Source organism: Bufo gargarizans, chromosome 4, assembly GCF_014858855.1.
Source record: "Bufo gargarizans isolate SCDJY-AF-19 chromosome 4, ASM1485885v1, whole genome shotgun sequence".
Lineage (NCBI taxonomy): Eukaryota > Metazoa > Chordata > Amphibia > Anura > Bufonidae > Bufo > Bufo gargarizans.
The window spans coordinates 268,094,128-268,114,808 of record NC_058083.1 but is presented as its reverse complement, the minus strand read 5'-3'; the positions used below and the strand labels follow the sequence as shown (position 1 = coordinate 268,114,808).

General features: G+C 42.6%; 1 protein-coding gene across 1 annotated transcript; it reads right to left on the bottom strand.

Moving 5' to 3' along the window:
- Positions 1-13,643: 13,643 nt before the first annotated feature.
- On the bottom strand, positions 13,644-20,422 carry RIPPLY2 (ripply transcriptional repressor 2). The gene is made up of 4 exons (XM_044291130.1): positions 20,400-20,422; positions 19,871-19,937; positions 17,530-17,600; positions 13,644-13,815 (listed from the first exon to the last, which is right to left on the bottom strand). The coding sequence occupies exons 1-4, from the start codon at positions 20,420-20,422 to the stop codon at positions 13,644-13,646; spliced, it is 333 nt and encodes a 110-aa protein (XP_044147065.1).
- Positions 20,423-20,681: the final 259 nt, after the last annotated feature.

Here is a 20,681-nt window from a genome sequence, read left to right as displayed (position 1 = left end):
TCAAAACATCTGATGTGCGGGATCAGGGGTGATGCGGGGACCAGGGAGTGGGGTAAGGATAACCTATATCAGGTGACCAGGTATTGGGGGGGAAGGTCATTATGGGGGTTGGATAACCCCTTTAAATTTTTCTATATGATAAATGTCATTTGCTGAAGTGAGACAACCCCTTTAAGCTGAACTGAAGCTCCAGACATAATATGGGCAGGATCTATGATGTTCTGTGGTCTTTTACCTGGTCAGTCAGGTCGAATGAGTGAGAAAGGGCATCTGCTTCAGTATTCCTTTCAGCTGGGTGGAAATGTAGAACAAAAATAAAAGTGAAGAACAATGACCATCTGTCCTGGCAAGTGTTTAGATGCTGATCAAAAGGAAGATAAGTCAAGTTCTTGTGGTCTGTGTAGATAATGATGGGATGGTGGGCACTCTGTAGGAGATGTCTCTACTTTTCAAGAGCTTACAATGGCAAGCAGTTCTCTGTTCACGATTAAATAGTGGTGCTATAAAAGGAAAAAAGATTAGGAGAAACCATCATACCAGAGGATTCCTTCTAGGTAAGGACAGCTCTGCCTACCACAAAGGACTCATCCACCCTCTACAAAGAACTGATTTAAAGGGGTTATCCAATAAAGGGGTTATCCAATTTCTCAAAACCTCCCAACATGTGTCGGGCCCCTCACTGGTAATATACTTACCCCGCTCCCAGCGCCGCTCTTGGTTCCTGCACCGCCGCTTCTGCTTCTCCTTGCACACGGATGAAAACATCTGATGTCGGGGGGAGCAGCCAATGGCAGGCGGGGATGGGGACGAGCCTCCCTAGCATCACCTGCGATACTAGGGAGGTTCGTCTTTGTCTCTGCCTGCCATTGGCTGCTCCCCCCCGAACACTGGATATCTTCATCCGTGTGCAGGGAGAAGCAGCAGCGGCGAGGCATGGACCAGGAGCGGCGTTGGGAGCGGGGTAAGTATATTACCGGTGAGGGGCCCGGCACATGTGGGGGGGTTTGAGAAATTGGATAACCCCTTTAAGTAATCTGGGCGATGCAAAATTAAAGCCGTGGAGAAGACCTGTTTAAGAGACTGGAATGCTAATTTTGCCTAAGGAGTTCACTCTTTGGCGTTCACCCCTTTGCAAGTAAATGCTGAATTAGGGGTGGTTAGAGTGGAGAAGTGAGGGATAAATTGCCTGTAGTAATTTGCAAATCCCAAGAATGCTTGGATGATTCTCAAGCCACTGGGACGAGGCCATTCCAGAACCATGGTCATCTTCTCTGGGTCCATAAGAAGACCATGGTGGGAGATTATATAGCCCAGGAAGGAAAGTGAAATCTTCTCGAACAGGCACTTTCCAAACTTGGCCTATAACCTGTTCTCCCGAAGCCGCTATAGAAAATTCTGGACACATTTACAATGAGAGGTTAGATCCAGGTTAAAAAACAGGATGTAGTCCAGGTATAAGACATAAAGTAAATCATATTCTGAGGATAGGTCATCAACTATTTCTGTCACACCGCTCCCCACTCAGTGCTCTGCAGCTATTGGTGCTGATGTGCTGTCTTGCACTGGATTCCCCCTGGATTTGTGTCACGGTGGGCAGTGGGGGAAAAACCCCCACTGCACAATGTCAATATAGACCATGCTACTAGGACTGGAAGCCAAGATAAGGGAGCAGGTCACCTCCTATGCATCCCTAAATACAATCCCTGACCTCCTGACTGTATGAGACAACCCTGATGGTGGGAGGGCTCATACCCGTAACCTTGGACTCTAAATCGCCCTGATGATCCCTGATGGTATTGTAAGGAGAAAGAGACAACCGGTTCCTCTAAGACACGGAAGAACTGGAGTCTCCCACAGGCCTAGCAACAATGAAAGAGCAGAGAGCAAGCATAAACACATAACGGCAGGTAAGAGCCCAGCACAAACAACACACACTGGAACAACCACAACGACTGGGTGGAACAACTACAGCTTGTGACTAGTGGTTCACACCTCTGGGAAACCATGGAGCCCACTTCCGCAGGCACAGACAGACAGGGGAAATGTCAAACAACCATGCTGGACTACAAACACCAAATAGACCAGACATAGAACACCAAATGACATACAACAAACACCCTGTACATAAACCCACACCAAACATCATAAACAAGTGAGGAAGGGTAAGGGGATATGGGGAAACATCGGGATCACATTTCCAAAGACCTTGATGTTGCACAAGGAGGCCCTCACAGACAGGTGACACATCCAGAGAGGAGCAAATCTCCTACTCATACAAAGAATTAGAAGGAACTGTACTGAGGAGTCAACTGCTAGAGAACAACTTGAGATTCTAAAACATCACTTCAGAGAAAAGGGATACCCAAAGTTAATAACTGAATCTACCAAAAGGCCCCTAGAAATGAACAAAGAATAGGCCCTCCAAACTAAACAAACACAAGAGATCGACCCAAAACCCCTCCAGGATAAATTTCAATATAGGTTGATAACAAGATACAACTCGGAACACATGAAAATCCAACAGATCTTAAACAAACACTGGGGTATACTTAAAAAAGATCCCATCTTAAACATAAATCTACCACCTCAGCCCATTGTCACATACCGAAGAGCCCAGACCCCTAAAAATCGAATTGCTCCATCTCTCCCTAAAAAGGATACCCCAAAAGAAAAAACCCAACCTACCCTCAAAGTAAAAACAGACCCAGCTCCTAAGGGGGCCTACAGATGCAAAAACAAGAAATGTAAATGTTGCAACATAATTATTCACAACAAGAAAGATATTAACATCTCCTCATCCAGTGAAACACTCCACTTAAAAACACAATATAAACTGTGGTACCAGTAACATCATCTACCTACTACAATGCCCGTGTAATCTTACATATGTCGGTAGGACCACACATACTTTATGCGAGAGAATCAACGAGCACCGCTCTAATATCAAAAGACAAGTTGTCACCTATAGCGTTTCTTACCACAACAGTGATCCCTCCCTACTCCGTGTTATCCCCTTAGAATGGATTCCCCAATCATATCAAAAATTATGTAGAAAGGAGATGTTTTGGATTTTCTGTTTAAACACATTGGGCCAGATTTATCATTACACTTACATCTTACTCCACTTTTACATATGTCCAAAGTAACTTTTGGCTAAGGGTACTTTCACACTAGCATTACTCTTTTCTGGCATTGAGTTCTGTCCTAGGGGCTCAATACCGGAAAATAACTGATCAGTTTTATCCTAATGCATTCTGAATGGAGAGCATGCTGCAGTTTTCTCTCCGGCCAAAAAGACTGAACCTTGTCGGAATTCTGAATCCAGCATTAATTTACATTGAAGTGTATTCGTGCCGGATCCGATTCCGGTCTGCGCATGCGCAGACCAAAAACAATGCAAGAAAATTTTATACCGGATCTGTTTTTCAAGATGACACTGGAAAGACGGATCCGGAGCCGTCTAACAAATGCCATCAGTTTGCATTATGGGGGGGGGGGGGGGGGCACTATGGGGGCTTTAAAGGGGCTTTTTTCTTTTTTACATATTACACACTATGGGGGGCACTATAGGGTCATTATTTGGGGGGCACCATGGGGGAGAGGAGCACTGTGGGGGAGATGGGGCATCTGGTGGCACTATAAGGGCATTATTTGGGGTGCACCATGGGGAAGAGGAGCACTATGGGGGCTCTAAAGGGGCTTTTTTTTCTTACACATTATGGGGGGCACTATAGAGGAGAATGGCACTAGGGGGCATCTGGTGGCACTATAGGGGCATTATTTGGGGGGCGCCATGGGGGAGAGGAGCACTATGGGGGCTCTAATGGGGCTTTTTTTTTTTACACATTATGGGGGGCACTATAGGGGAGAACGGCACTATGGGGCATCTGGTGGCACTATAGGGGCATTATTTGGGGGCACTATGGGGAAGTGGGGGTTCCAAAGGGGCCTTTTTTTCTTATTGGCACATGGGGGTATTATGGCATCTGGCGGCACTAAGGGGGCATTTTTTACTGGCACATTATGGGAGGCACTATAGGGGAGGGCGGCACTATGGAGGAGTGGAGCACTATTGGGGCATATGGTGGCACTTTGAAGGGGCATTTTTTACTGGTACATTATGGGGCGTCACCATGGGGGAGAGGAGCACTATGGGGGCATCTGGGGGGTCTAAAGGGGCTTTTTTTTTATTGACACATTATGGGGGCACTATAGGGGAGAATGGCACTATGGGGCATCTGGTGGCACTATAGGGGCATTATTTGGGGGCACTAAGGGGAAGTGGGGGCTCTAAAGGGGCCTTTATTCTTATTGGCACATTATGGGGGCATTATGGCATCTGGTGGCACTAAGGGGGCAGTTTTTTACTGGCACATTATGGTAGGCACTATAGGAGAGAGCGGCACTATGGGGGAGAGGAGCACTATTGGGGCATATGGTGGCACTTAGAAAGGGGCATTTTTTACTGGCATATTATGGGGGACACTATGGGGAAGGGGGAGAGGAGCACTATGAGGGCATTTACTGGGGCACTATATAGGGGTATTTTATACTGGCATACATTATGGGGACATTAGCTCAACAGTGGGCACTAAGCGGGGGTATTTCATGTACTGTCATATTGTAGGGAGAATTATTAGTACTAGGAGGTATTATGCGCAGCTTTGCTAATACTGGGGGGCTATGAGGAACATGATTACTAGTATGGGCACTATAGGGGCATTATTACTACTAAGTGTGCTCTGGCAGATAATTATTTCTATTTTGGGGAGCCCTGTTACTTTGGGGGGCACCCTGCCACAGTATCAGCTTAGCACAATAATTTTTGGGGGACATTATCTTTATACTATTAGTGTCTGGGCGCAGTTATTTTTTTAGAGCACTGTGTGCCAATAATTGTTGAAGGGGGCACTATCTGTGTGGTAGTAGTATTTCCAGGGGGACTGTTTCTGCAGTATAGTATTGGGGGCACAGCGGGCACAGTATTGGGGCACTATCTGTGTGGTAGCAATATTTCCAGGGGGACTGTTTCTGCAGTATAGTATTGGGGGCACAGCGGGCACAGTATTGGGGCACTATCTGTGTGGTAGCAGTATTTCCAGGGGGACTGTTTCTGCAGTATAGTATTGGGGGCACAGCGGCCACAGTATTGGGGGTGGCAGGAAAGGGTATTCAGAAGATGTGAAGATGATGGAAATGTGGGAAACAAATGTCTGTTTGTTAATCTCTGCAGAGATGGGAGTTGTCTACAACAAAGGTGACATCACTGGATGTAAGAGGTATGAGGTGCTATGTAGGAGAGGAGATGCTCCGGCTCCTCCCCTGCCATTTGCAGAAGGAGGATTCAGAGCTGGGTGAGGATGGTCAAGGGGGGCAGCAGGCCACGGGCTTCGCGCGCCGCATTGTTATTTTGCTACAGAGCTTTTACAATCGCCAAGTAAAAGAATCAGCGCAACACTCTACACCCCTTCCCTGCATTTTTAAATATAAAGGGGGCTTTGAAAAATTTAATTAGCACAGAGCACTACACATGCCACATTTTTTTGCCTTTCGGACCCCCCCTAGACAAATTTCCTGGGTGCTCCCCTGACTGCATAAGCAGGGTCTTTCACAGCGCGCCATTGCTGCTGAGGTGGGACGCAGTAAGACAGTCATTTGGAATTTCTTAAATGATCTTGAGGGTTATGGAACAAAAAAGTCAAGTGGAAGACCCCAAAAAATTTCATCAGCACTGAGCCGGAGGATCCAATTGGCTGTCCGTCAAGACACTGGACGATCCTCGACCCAAATTAAGGCCCTTACTGGTGCTGACTGCAGCCCCATAACCATCAGACGGCATCTGAGACTGAAGGGCTTCAAAAACAAAAAACATCTTCGAAGACCTTGTCACTTTAAACGCCACAAAACTGCTGGTTTGGACTTTGCAAGAGAGCACCAAACATGGGACATTTAAAGGTGGAAGAAAGTTTTATTCTCTGATGAGAAAAAATTTAACCTTGATGGTCCTGATGGTTTCCAACGTTACTGGCATGACACGCAGATCGCACCTGAGATGTTTTCTACGCGCCACAGTGGAGGGGGCACCATAATGGTCTGGGGTGCTTTTTGCTTCAGTGGAACAATTGAGCTTCAGGAAGTGCAGGGGCGTCAAATGGCCACTGGCTATGTCCAGATGTTGCAGAGAGCATTCCTCATGACTGAGGGCCCTCGTCTGTGTGGTAACGACTGGGTTTTTCAACAGGACAACGCTATACAGTACACAATGCCTGCAGGACAAGGGACTTCTTCCAGGAGAATAACATTACTCTTTTGGCCCATCCTGCGTGTTCCCCTGATCTAAATCCATGTGAGAACCATTGGGGATGGATGGCAAGGTAAGTTTACAAAAATGGACAACAGTTCCAGGCAGTAGATGGCCTTACTGCGGCCAACTTCACCACTTGGAGAAATGTTCCCACTCACCTCATGGAAACACTTGTTTCAAGCATGCCGAAATGAATTTTTGAAGTGATAAACAATAATGGTGGAGCTAGTCATTACTGAGTTCATGTTTGGAAGTTGGATTTCTGTTTTGGGGGGGGTTAGTTTTTTTTTGGAGGTGTGGTCCTAAACTTTTGATCAGCTGAAAAACAGCCTGTTTCAGTTTATTCGCTGTTTTCATTAAATTGAATGCTCAAAAAATAAATGTTTTGTCTTACTCCCATTTCTTCTTATTGCATGTTGAAGCTCTACTTGAAACCTTGTTAAGATCCAGCCATGCTAAATAGGATTTTTAGCCATTTTTTAAGTGGTCTTAAACCTTTGAGCAGGACTGTATTAAAACAAGCCATTTTGAGCCCCACAGTAATATTTAAGTTCCCAAACAGGAAATTATTTTATTCCCACCCCTAACCAAGCACATGGCTTTTTTGAGACAGGTATATAAAGCTCAAGGGTAAGTCACATCTTTATAGCTTATAGCTGTTTTTAAGCTTACTTACACTTCTCCTGATGAATGGGGTTGTATTCCGCGTTGAGCCCTCCTGTGATCTATTAATGAAAGAATTAAAAAGAAAAAAACACCCGAACTATGCGACACGGCCGTGTATATTTCCGACAAAACTACAAGCGATCCAGGCGGGGGAGGTTTGGTCATTGGGTGTCTTGAGCTTCATCCCATTGACCTCCTCCTCGGTGAAGTAAGTCTCTTTTATTCGACCAGGATTGATTTTATCACTTTTATCTTTATCTAATATAGCAAGAAGATCTTGCTTCTCTTATCTTCTTTCTAATTTTGGGGTTTTAATATTTCCATTGATATTTTTTCATCATTTAGTCTATTTGTTCTTCCGTCCCTTCTTTGGGACGACATGGGGTTGGCGCTGTCAGGGTGGCAGACCCCCCTCTTTTTTGGCTATACTATTTGATGCAGTAGCTCTCTACTCATCTAACCACCCCGGAAGCCTCCACGTCCACTTCTTACTGTATTTCCCCCATGACGCCCTGCGTGGTTATTCCAAAGAATCCCCCTCCCCCGCAGTTTTTGGGAGGGAAACTTCTATTGGACCAACACTCTCTTTAAAAAAAAAAAATTCTTATTGTTTTCTACTCATACAAAGGCAGACATATCACTAACCTCATTCTCACAACTCCAGTATAAGAAGAGCCATGAGGCCACACCCAGCTCCACCTTGCACACTCCTTTAACCCTAAACAAATCAAAATGGGAAGGAACACCAGCCTTAAAGGGGAAGTGTAAAATAATGCTAACAACACGTTGCCACCAGCAACAAGCATGCACAGCAAAAGTGTCACGGTCCAATACGACCAGACCATGACAGCCGTGACAATTTGTGTGCCAGAAGAACCATCTTACATAATGCATAGTTGGGAAGTGCTTGAGCAGGCAGTGAACAATGACATTGGTAGTCAGAAAATGAATGCAGAATAATGACTAAGGAGGGGTGGGATTTTGACAACTACTGCTGCTCAGTTGTTTGTTTTGGAGGTCATGGACTTTTACTGGACTAACACCTCATGCATTTCGAAGAAACTTAAAGAATCTATCAAATGGAGACTCAAGATATATTGGGTGACACATTTTGGTCAAGTTTTTTAAACTTAAGTAGATTTTAACTCCAAGGTTTTGAGAACTGACAATCCTAGTCCCTAGAACAGTGGTGGCGAACCTGTGGCACGGGTGCCAGAGACGGCACTCAGAGCCCTATCTGTGGGCACTCGCACCCTGGAAAAAGTCTATGGTGTACCAATATGCCTTAGACTTTTCCTGCCATTCATCAGCGCAGGGCGCACTATCAACAGCACAGGCAGCACATTGAATGTAGGCAGGCTATTACAGCTACATGATAAAGTACATGGAAGATACACTATATTGGACTGTAGTATTCAGGTTAAATTGCCGTGTTGGCACTTTGCGATAAATAATGGGTTTTGGGTTGCAGTTTGGGCACTCGGTCGGTAAAAGGTTCACCATCACTGCCCTAGAACATGTTTTGTGTGGATGAATAATATTCAAATGAAAAGTAAAGTTATAAAAAATGGAGCTTATAATTACTGATGAAAACATCAGGCCCACTAAACATCAAATGCCAATTAAGGTACTGTCCTGTTATAGTGCATAAAAAACTCCAGCATAATATGTGAATTCAAGATGCAATTAAGGAATTTTATTCAAAAGTGGTGTAGGAATGCGCAAGGGTCCGTCGTTGACGAAAGGTATGTGTCACCGAGGTTCCTGGCCTCGGTGAAGTAAGAGCCGGTAATTTCAGGTGTCAGCGGCAGCTAGTGCTCATTGAAACTTTTGCTATTGTAGTATGGCTGTATAGCTGATCCAGGACGGCTCTTACTGGGAGTAGTCAAAAGTGCTGGGTGGGTGACTACTCCCCACGTTCCAAGCCGGGTCTTGACTGGCCTATATCAAACCCAGCCAGCAGTGTCAGCTGGGTGTGGATTACTCCTCTCTGACAGTGGAGTGCTGTCAGTCTCTGTGTTTGGGATCTGAGGCTTTGTGCCATGCTGGAGGGCTGAGAGCCGCACGCTGGGAAACAGGCCCCCTAAAGCCTGCTGTGGACCGCTGGATATAAAACTGCAAACAAGGTGATTTTTTGTTCTGTGGACTTTCCATTTTGTGAACTAACACAAATACTGAAAAGTGTCGTTTTAGTTTGGCCTTATGTGTGAATAAACACTGAAGGTTTGCTTTTCAAACAGTTTTTTTTTTTTTTTGCCTCTGTATTGCGTCCGCTTACCCTGCCTACCAGAGCGAATCTCCACAGTGGCTACATCTGTGGATGTTTCGGCCTCAAGGGTCCTTTTCACTCTATAACAACATGATCAGAAAAAAATCGATACATATGTTAGAATCACAAAATAATAGAGCTTGTACAACAGAAGTAGTATACTATATATTCAATGTAGCTGTCTCATGTTACATAAAACATAAAGGTTTACAACGACCTAGTATAGAGAAATAAAGCATCCATTACAGAAATAAAGCATCCATTACAAGATAGAACAACATAATAACATCTGTTTAGATTAATGCAGGAAACCAAAGAATCTCATGTACAAAGGAAGACAGAAATCACTAAAGGTCCCTTCACATGGGACGACAAAGTAGCAGAGAATCGGGAAGGAAGCATTCCTCTGCACCGATCTCCTCCAGAGTATTGGGAGGAGTGATCGGTAATGCCATCCCTCTTCCCCATACTGACTCGTTTGCCAGCAGCAGATTGTGTTTACACAGGAGAAAATATGGCAATAAAGAGTAATGAGCCGAGTACTAATATAACGGGTATGACCGTTAAAGTGACCTTCCGGTTTAAGAAAGAAAATTCAAATTAACTGGGGAATGAACAGAACACTTACAAGTTGCCCTTTTTTTCATCTTTTTAGTTGCAGATCCATCATTTTTCCGGCTTCTCTTCTACCCTCCAAGATGTGCTTCTCACACTATCTCATGGATCCCATGCTTTTGGTAGCCCAAGAAACTTCTTACTTGTCCAGCCCTGCTCTTGGCTTGGCCAGCACTGGTCACATGGACAGTGCTGGCCAATCCGAGGGCAGCACAGAGTGCTTTAGGCTACTGAATGCATAGCATGTATCAGGCAGTCTGAGAATTGATGTGGTCATTTTGGATGACAGAAGAGGAGCTAGGAATTGACTGATATGCAGCTAAAGATTATACGGAGGGCGCCATTTAAATGTTCTGTTAGTACCCCAGTTTGTAAGAAAAAACAAACCTGAATCGGTGGGTGGCTTTAAAATACAAAAGTATCTGGCACATTGAATGTCATAAAGAAAAAATTTAAAATTTTCAATTTGCCAATTTTAGTCACCTTGCCTCCCCCTCCTTAAAAATTTAATAAAAATTGTCAAAAAGCTGCAAATACACCTAAATGGTACCAACAGAAACTACAGCTTGCCCCACAAAAAAACTAGTCCTCAAACAGCATAGTAAACAGAAATATAAAACAGTTCTGGGGGTCAGAATATGGCCATGCAAAAACAAAATAAAAAATTCAACGGTATTAAAACAAAAAATGTATGTAAATTTTGAATCACTGTAATAGTACTGACCCGTACAATAAGTTGTCGTGTTATTTTAACGAAGAGTGAATGCTGTAAAATCAAAACTCAAAAAACAGTGGCAGAATTGTGTTTTTTCCCAATTTTTTACCATTTTTTCAATGCAAGATGAAAAAGAAAATTTGCTTGATCCTGAAGTGGTTTTATTTACTGCTAAAGTTATATTTTGGACTGCGGCCCTCTATACATAACGCATGCAGTCAACCATTTGACCAGGATAATTTTGATATTCACATGTAATTCAGTAAATCATCATGCCTTTGTGAACACTAATCCTAGAATAATCAACTTTCTTCCCTATGCTTTGAAGTGACATTTTTTGACAATGGAACAGAACACTTTTAAGAAAACTCTGCAAAAGTAATTGACCTCCAATGCAACCCTAACATAGGTGTAAAGTTAAGAATTCTTTGCAGCACAGTCCTCACACATTGCACCCGTATAGACTCATGTAGATAGATGTAAACACTGACATGCCAACAGATGGGCATGACACCAAAGGTTAAAATGGTCACTTGTCACTTCTGACTTTGTCAGTGTGAGGTGATCAGATTGCATAGCTCCTGTTATTGAAAAAAAACATGGTAGTAAACTGCGAGGAAAATGTACGATTCTAATCTACATAACTAAATGGTTTTTAGACTCATCAGTGTCTAAAAACCATTTAGTTATGTAGATTAGAGGTGGTCAAAGAATCAATGACTTTCTCTGTACATTTCCAATTCTGGTTGGAGAGCTACAGTATGTGACCAAGAGAAGTCACTTACCCAGTGTAGACCAAGAAAGATGACCAAATAAGCCAGATTCACAAAGCACTGACTGGATCATGAAGCATTGGATAAGTAAGTATTCTACTTTTCCCCCTTATTTTATAAATTGTGGCTATAATAAAGGCTATGACTCAGTAGTCCTAAATAAATATCCAGTTTAGGCTTAGTTCACATCACATTCACAACAGGTACGGAAAACTGCAACTTTATCCCACTGTATGTGCACTAATAGCCTACCATTGTTAAAAACTTTTTTTATTGCAAGCCTTTGTATGCCATGATGCAATCTACTACACATGGCAAAAAGGACACTATTTGGCCTCCATCGGGTTAATAGGGTCCTATAGATACATTTGCCATATATATGACAGGACTTCAATAAATATGCCAAACATGTTCCAAGCTTGAGCTCTTGCACACAAACGTATTTTTTTTCTGTGTCCATTCCATTTTTTGGCGGACTGTATGCGGAACCATTCGTTTCTATGGGTCCGCAAAAAATGGAAGTTCTGTTTCCATATGTTCATTCCGCAAAAAAATAGAACATGATCTATTATTGTCCGCATTACGGACAAGGATAGTACTGTTCTATTAGGGGTTAGCTGTTCCGTTCCTCAAAATACGGAATGCATGCGGATGTCATCCATATTTTCTGCAGATCCATTTTTGGCGGACCGCGGAATACATACGGTCGTGAACATGAGCCTGGCAAATTACTACATATATATTTATACATTTTCAAAATCATTTCTGCTTATCCACCACTGGAACCTAGGCTAAATGCTACCTCTTTTGGTACCAACTGGCATCCAATAAATTCAGGGAAGACAGGTTCAACATATATACTGAACTCATTCTGTATTTTACCTCCCCTGGTGCTAGAATGACCTCCAATGAATACAGGGAGAGCCGGCTTCAGCTTTTTGCTACACTATTTAAAATTAACCTGTGGGAAAGATAGATTACTTAGGAGTGCATGACCAAGTATAGGCCATCAAATTAAAATAAAACTGATAATCCCAGATATCACTCAGAAATAAACTCAAGATACTTGGTTCTTTATATTTTATTGTTAATATGAATATTCATAGAAATGTTATAAAAATAAATATATATGTACATATATATATATATATATGAAATATACAATTTTACATTAAATGCTAAGTTTATATATATATTTATGTAGAAACAGGTTTGGGAAAGGGAACAACTAATCTGAACACATTTCTGGTCCAGAGCTCTGGTTGTCTCTTTTAAGAACATTACCTGGTAAACATCAGGATAACTGCAGGGTGGGTTTCATTCTAATTGGACAATGTTTGCAAGACTGTGCGGGAGAAAATTTAGAAAGTTACAATGGTGTAATTTGGAAAACTACTATGAATTTATACCAGAACTTCAATTTATATTGTTCTGCTCCATTACAGGAGCAGAACTATGAAAATAACAGAAACTTCAGATATTTCAAATAACAAATGGCGCCTGACTGACCTTATTGACTATAATGGGATCCGTCAGGTGTCCGTTACAAAACCTGACGTTTTACTGGACAAAATAATGCAGTGCGCTGTGCTATTTTATCTCAGATTTTTTACAGAATCTACGATGGAGCTCCCGACGCACAAGTGAACATAGCCTAAGTCGTACATGGCATTATTACACTTTATGCCATCTTTGATCCTCAGTTTTGCCTACCCTATCATCCTCATTTCCACTTTCCCTGCTACATTCTGTACAGGTTTTACTCCTCGCAGTATCACATCTTTCTATTTAGCTACCGTCTGCATGGCACTGAAACAGTGGCAGCAGCTTAATTAAAAAAAAATATGGGTTGCTATTAACATCACTGACTGTCCATTGGATGATAGGCTGGAAAAGAAGGACTGTCCTCAAAATGTCCATCTCCAAGTGGGTATAACTTGAATGGGTTCTTCACTTTGGACACTCCATACTTGTCAGGATGGTCCCTAGCCGATCACGAAATTTCTCCTTGCTAGGACCCACAGTGTCCACTGTTATTTGTTGGGAAACTCCATACAGCACCATCACAGGGAAAAATAAGCATTACACAGTGCACATTCAGATTAACAGGCCCCCTGTGTAATATAGGACAAAAAAAGACCTCCAGGGTGAGAGATGTTCTTTGTAACTGCTTTCCACTCTGGACAAGAGATGAGAATCCTGAAGAAGGAATCCCCTCGTTCAACTTAGAATTCCATATGGTGATGATCAATTTTCTATAGTCGAAAGATGAAGTTTATAGGTAATATATGTACACCGTTATCACTCTGATTCAAATCCAGAATCATGCTCCTCTTCACTGTTTTCTTCATCATTGTCTGTGTCTGATTCAGAGTCATAGAAGGATAACGTGGCCTGGACAGGAAAACTTTTTAATAAGTCATCTGCTTCCACATACATGAGATCTAGTGGCTTAGATCTGGGCCAAAATAATCTACAAGATAAGAAAAGAATATAAATTTGCAAGTTAGTACGGTGGCCAGAAGAAAACAATAACACATATATATCGTGCCATCAGTAAGTACATAAAGGATTAAAACATGCATTTTTTAACTAAACATCTCCAGAAAAATATATAGGATAAGTATTTTTCAGTTGAATAAGTATGTAATGGGGTTTCCCATCATTAATACATATTTATTGATCTGTGGGATCTTACAGCTAATGGGGGCACAGGACCATTATAATCAGTGAGTATCTAGAGCTGGGAGGCAACTTGCTTACTTTATGTGCAGAAAGTCTCCATTGTAGCCCATAGAAACAGGCTTTTAACTCCCGTACGACCAAGCGCGTATGTATGGCACTTGGAGCTGGGCATTAATCCAGAGCGCTGTGCATATACAGCACAGGATTAAAATTCCTGCACCTGAAATCTAGCAGGAGCAGAATGGATTCCCAAAGAACTGATTTATTGCCTTCTCCTGTGCTCGGTGCATGGCGCTCAGTGAGTGCTATGCAGTGAACAGAGGAGGAGACTATGTCATTTCCTCTATTGGACCTGGCAATCATGTGATCGCCAGTTGTCTCGGGTACAGCAGACCCTGATCAGCTCTTCCTGTGTAGAATGCCCCCACAGGGCGCTATTTTCCCCTGTAACTGGAGCTCCACTGCAAATTTTAAAAGATAAAAGGCTATAGTCCGAAAACAACTAAAACTAACAAAACTACTAAATAAAAACTAAAAAAGAAAAAAAAAACTCTAAAAAACATATTAATAAAGAGCCCTAGGTGTCAAGTTAAAAAAAAAGTAGCAAAAATGATTTTGATAGCCAACAAATAAAAAAGTTAAGACTGTTAAACCACCACATATGTTAAATCACGAAAAAGTGTTTGCTGATTAAGGTCTTTTAAGACCTGGTCATTAACAGATTAAATTACAAAGTCCAATTATCACTGGGCAGTCAGCAAGTAAATCTTGTATTACACAGGCCGACTGACCAAGCGGTTGTCAGGAGGGAAGTGTTCACTCTGGCAATCGCCTGCTCGCTAGTGGAGGAGACCGCTGCTATTACAAGCAGAGATCTCCTCCGCAGCATGGGGAGGTTCGATCGCTAATGCCATCCCTCGTCCCCATGCTGTATAGTGGTTTACCGGCAGCAGATCGTAATTAGACAGCGCGATCTGCCACCAGCAAAGGATTTTTAAGCGTGCTTAAAAATCACAATTGCCAATGAATGCAATTGGCGGCAATATTACACTGCAAGATGATTGCTACAGAGCATTCATATGAGCAGTCAGATGCGATCATCTTGTGCTCATATGAACACTTGTTAGCGATAATCTGCCGAAAAATCGGCAGATGTAATACAGACTTAAGTAGTGGCGTCGCTATAGGGGGGTGAGGGGAAGCAATTAGAGCACAGTCGACTGAGGAGGGAGAACATTGCAGGCGGCGTCCGTCCAGGAGCAGGAGAGGTAAGTGTTTATTTTATTTTATAAAAAATGTGGCTGCTGGGGGCATTGTGGGTGCTAATTGGAGGCATATGGGGTCTAATTGGAGGCATATGGGGGCTAATTGGAGGCATATGGGGGTATTTGGAGGCATATGGGGGCTAATAGGAGGCATATGAGGGCTAATAGGAGGCATATGGGGGCTAATTGGAGGCATATGGGGCTAATTGGAGGCATATGGGGGCTATGGGGGCTAATTGGAGGCATATGGGGGTATTTGGAGACATATGGGGGTATTTGGAGGCATATGAAGGCTAATAGGAGGCATATGGGGGCTAATTGGAGGCATATGGGGCTAATTGGAGGCATATGGGGCTATGGGGCTAATTGGAGGCATATGGGGGCTAATTGGAGGCATATCGGGGCTAATAAGGCATATGGGGGCTAATGAGGCATATGGGGGCTAATAAGAGGCATAATGGGGGCTAATTGGAGGGTAATTGGAGGCATATGGGGGCTATGGGGGCTAATTGGAGGCATATGGGGGTATTTGGAGGCATATGGGCTATGGGGCTAATTGGAGGGATATGGGAGCTAATTGGAGGCATATAGGGGCTAATAAGGCATATGGGGGCTAATGAGGCATATGGGGGCTAATAAGAGGCATAATGGGGGCTAATTGGAGGCATATGGGGGCTAATAGGAGGCATATGGGGGCTAATTGGAGGCATATGGGGCTAATTGGAGGCATATGGGGGCTAATTGGAGGCATATGGGGGCTAATGAGGCATATTGGGGCCAATGAGGCATATGGGGGCTAATAAGAGGCATAATGGGGGCTTATTAGGCATATGGGAGCTAATTAGACATATGGGGCTAATAAGAGGCATAATGTGGGCATAATGGCTTACAATAGGGCTAATGAGGCATAATGGGGGCAAATGAGGCATTATGGGGGGTAATAAGAGGAATAATGGGGGCTAATAAGAGGAATAATGGGGGCTAATGAGGCATAAGGGCTGATATGGGGGCTAATGAGGCATAAGGGCTGATATGGGGGCTAATGAGAGGCATAATCTGTCATCCACAGATGCCCCCATAACAGTGTGTCTTCCACAGATCCACCATAACACTGCGCCTGCGCACTGACGAGAGACAGAAAGAAGGGGAAAGAATCCACGGAAGCAAGCAGAGGACAGCACAGCAGACGACTGAATAGCTTCTTTTGTAAGTAAATTGCTTTATTATAAATGTATCCCTGCATACTGCAATTCTCTCGTATTTTGTAATCTTATTTATATATACTTATTTTGTTTTTTGCCCCCCATTTTTGACTGTGGTATCTTTGTGCCCCCCCTATATATTGTTCCTAGAGTCGCCACTGGACTTAAAGGGAACCTGTCGCCAGTTTTATGGTGTCCTAACTAAGGGCAACATAAATAAGTGACTGATTGTCTTATCAAAATGCTGGGTCACTTTCTTTAATTGACCCAGTCAATCTGCCAACATCTTGTATTGAAAAGCTCCAGCTGATAATGAGGAGTCCTGAATATTTATGAGCTCCTGACTCTCCCCGCCCACCTGCTGCTGAGTGACAGTTTGTTTCCATATGAATCAGCAGCAGGTGGGCAGGGGAGTGGCTATAGCTCTGAATTAAATATACGCTGGACTCAATGACATCACGCCGGACTCGAATCAGCTCATTAGCATGTGGCATGCGGCATCTTTGTGTGTATATTATGAGGTAACCATCTGTCACACCAGTAAGTGAATACATCTAAGGCACTTTTTAGTAGTTAATGATTGTATATAATTAGTTAGATTATAATCAAATATCCACATGACAGGTTCCCTTTAAGAATACATAACGTGATGATGCTACAAAAGAGGTTGGTAGCTTTCCACTTTTTATCTAATGTGACTAGAAAATAGTGCAGAAGGCTTTACTGGCAAAGGGGCTTCTGACTGTAAGAGACTGATACTGAACTGGTTAGACATTATATTAGTAAATTGATGCATGGTTGTTTGCAGCATGTTAATTAAAATACGTAAAATAAGCAACCAACTCTTTAACTAGAAACGCATCAAAAATCAAATTAATAATTTGTATTGAAATCCATACATCATAAAATATTCTAGGAACATATGAGGACTTCTATTTGCACAAAGAATGAACATGTCTTCCAGCTACTGTCCACACGTAAAAATGTGCCTTGTCTCAACATCTGTTTTCACCCTTTCACAGTAACGCATCTTACCTCACTGGGTGGTTGTAGTCTACAGGCTTCTGTCCAGCTTGACGATTTTCACACAGGCCTTTGGCATATGGCTAGAATAAAGAAAAGATCATGTTATAATCAGTACAAGCTGTTTTCTACATCAGAGCACCTTTCATTCCCATCTCAGCATGGTTTGAGAAAGGTCAAACAATGTGTTGCATGTTATACTGATTTCCGAACCATAGAAACAGTTCATAAACTGACTCATAAGAAAAATCAATCAATATTCCGCAGGATATAAAGGTTAGTGGGATCATAGATTGGCAGTATGACTACACTGTGGTCAATATGTAGTCACAGTTTAGATCATAACAACAAAATGAGACTTTGTTACTATATGCACAGTCGAGTCACATTATTATAACGACTTCCTTCGGCAGAGCGTGGGTCATGAAGAAAGTAACATGTCATGAGTGGCTTGGTGGGTATATAAGGTGTATGATAGGTTGTCTGCAGACAACAACAGTTCAGCAAACCCTACTGCATATTGGGCTCCGAAGATGATGGATAATCACTTAACTTCTGCTAATGAAGTTGCATTGGCAGACAAGGCTTAAATTTTTGAGTCAGTATCGGAATTGGACCTCCACTGATTGGGAAAGGGTTGTCTTCTCTGATGAGTCACTTTTTCTGCTTCAGCAAATGGATGGATGTTGGAGTGTCAGATGAGAAACATCAGAGAACAAACACCCTGCAACCATTGCTGGAAGAACACAAGCTGGTGGTGGCAGTGCTATGGTCTGGGGAATGTTTTCATGGCATCCTCTGGATCCACTCATCCATATGGAAGGCACTCTCAACCGATTTGTGGATGAATCCATCCTTGCAGATCATGTACACCCATCCATGCAAATTCCCTTCTCTGGGGCAGATGGTATCTTCCAGCAAGACAATGCAACTTTTCACAAGGGTAGAAATGTCCCTAAATATTTGGAGGAAGCGCATGACCAAGACTTGAACTAAGACTTGAACTTGATCCTCAGACTTGAACCCAACTGAGCCTCTGTGGGACCCCCACGATCGTTATGTTCACTCTATGGATCCTCCCTCACGCACTCAGCAGTCAGATACCTATGACAACCTACCAATCACTTCCAGCCCGTCATGCTGTCCATGTTGTACATGGCGGTTACTCTGGATATTAGCTATAAGCCAGAATCTGCCCTTTTCTTACGGTGGAAACGGCAAAAACTCTTGTTGTTGCCTTGATTCATTCTTGTCTTGACTACTGCAACACATTACTAATCAGTCTCCCTCTCACTAAACTCTCCCCCCTTCAGTCTGTCCTAAATGCTGCAGCCATGCTCATCTATCCATCCAACTGCTACACTGATGCTGCTAGTCTGTGCCAGTCACTTCACTGGTTGCCCATCCACCACAGAATACAGTTCAAATTTCTCACCCACAAAGCTCTCCACAGTGCCGCACCTCCATATATCCCCTCCCTCATCTCCATTTACCACCCTACTTGTGCTGTCCGTTCTGTTAGCGACCTAAGATTAATAACCTCCATAATTCGTACCTCTCACTCTCGTCTTTAAGACTTTTCTCGAGCTGCACCTACTCTCTGGAATACTCTGCCCCGGAATATTAGGTCAATTCACAACTTCACCTTCAGAAGTGCCTTAAAAACACATCCTTTAGAGGCATGCTTATCATGCTACCTAAACTGACTATTCCCCGACTAAACCTCTCCTCCACCAACTCCTCTGGCATAAACTCGATCCTTTAGTAGTACCAAACCCGAAGCAGATCGGCTGGCACCACTCCTGTCAGTTCAATAATGGCTTGAATCCTACTTATCACAATCAACTACCTTATGTGTCACCCCCAATTTCTCATAGATTGTAAGCTCTTGCGAGCAGGGCCCTGACTCCTAGTGTTTCAGTTGCATATTATCCAGTTATTTTTGTTTTGTATATGAACCCTATGAACTTGTAAAGTGCTGCGGAATATGGTGGCGCTATATAAATAAATGTTATTATTTATTATTATTAGCTAGTGGTCATAATAATGTGACTAGACTGTGTATATGACCATAAATTTTTATATAAAACAATAAAAATCTAAACTAAAACAATAGATAAAGCTAAACTGCAGTGACACAAAGGACAATGCAGTTTAGTCATGTTTAAAGCAGTAAAAAAAATACTTGAATATAAAGCAATGTACTTTCTAACCATTTAGCTCCACTCTCATGTCAACCAGTATGTACACAGCGTACGTTATGACAATGGGAATATCCTATTATTTTGTACTAGTTTATAGCCTGGAATAAGAGCATATGGTCCATTGTTTGACTGAAGGTTGTTATACTTACCAAGCTTTGTGACAGCAATTTTCTGGAGCTACTTTGAGTCCATGGTCTCCAAAATAATCCACGAGGCCTGCAATTTACAAATGGATAAATTAAAAGTGGTATCAAGCTTTTGGTTTATGGACAGCTTATATCAAGAAGATGCATGACCATGTTGCTTAAAGAAGAAGTAACAGATGTAACAGGTGAAAGTGCTGCTGTACACATATGGAGAATATCAGAAGAGGTTTTAATAGTTCATTGAAGGCAGCAGTACAGTGACATCAAGCCTTTTTTTTAAATGTTAAACCATCTGGTAAGGAAGGAAAATGTTAAAAAAAGCTCAATACATTTCTCTTATATATTACTTCTTAATACAAGTCCAGATCAAACACAGTTTTGTGAAATACCCCTAAAGCTATATCTACAACCAAAGCAAATTGTTGGGGATGCGTGGTGTCAGGCCCCATCAATCTGATATTGATGAGCAATACTGAAAACAGGTCATCAATATCAATAACCAGAAAGACCTCTTTAAGGTACGGCCAGGTACCTCAGCTGGCTGCCTTCGTCCATGCCACCCACTCGTGGTAGCAAATGACTGCACAATTTTGTGCCACTGGCTTGCTGAGGGGGGCATGGCTTGGCCACAGGACCAGCCGCATCATCTGACCATACATAATTAGGTTTTCTGAAGCAGTTTTTGAAGGCAAAACCATGTGTGGATCATAAAGGGAAAGTAAATATTAAGTACAGATACTACCTGACTCCTTTCTTTTACTCCAATCCTGGTTTTGGCTCCAAAAACTGAATCCTACACCTACTACAATCTCCA

What these genes read in the sequence shown, in the direction of transcription:
- RIPPLY2 (XM_044291130.1), bottom strand. Translation starts at nt 20,422, where the DNA reads ATGGACGAAGGCAGCCAGCTGAG. An exon ending in AATTGCTGTCACAAAGCTTG is followed by an intron (nt 17,601 to 19,870) that starts GTAAGTATAACA and finishes TCTTTATTCTAG; the next exon opens with CCATATGCCAAAGGCCTGTG. An exon ending in GACTACAACCACCCAGTGAG is followed by an intron (nt 13,816 to 17,529) that starts GTAAGATGCGTT and finishes CTTATCTTGTAG; the next exon opens with ATTATTTTGGCCCAGATCTA.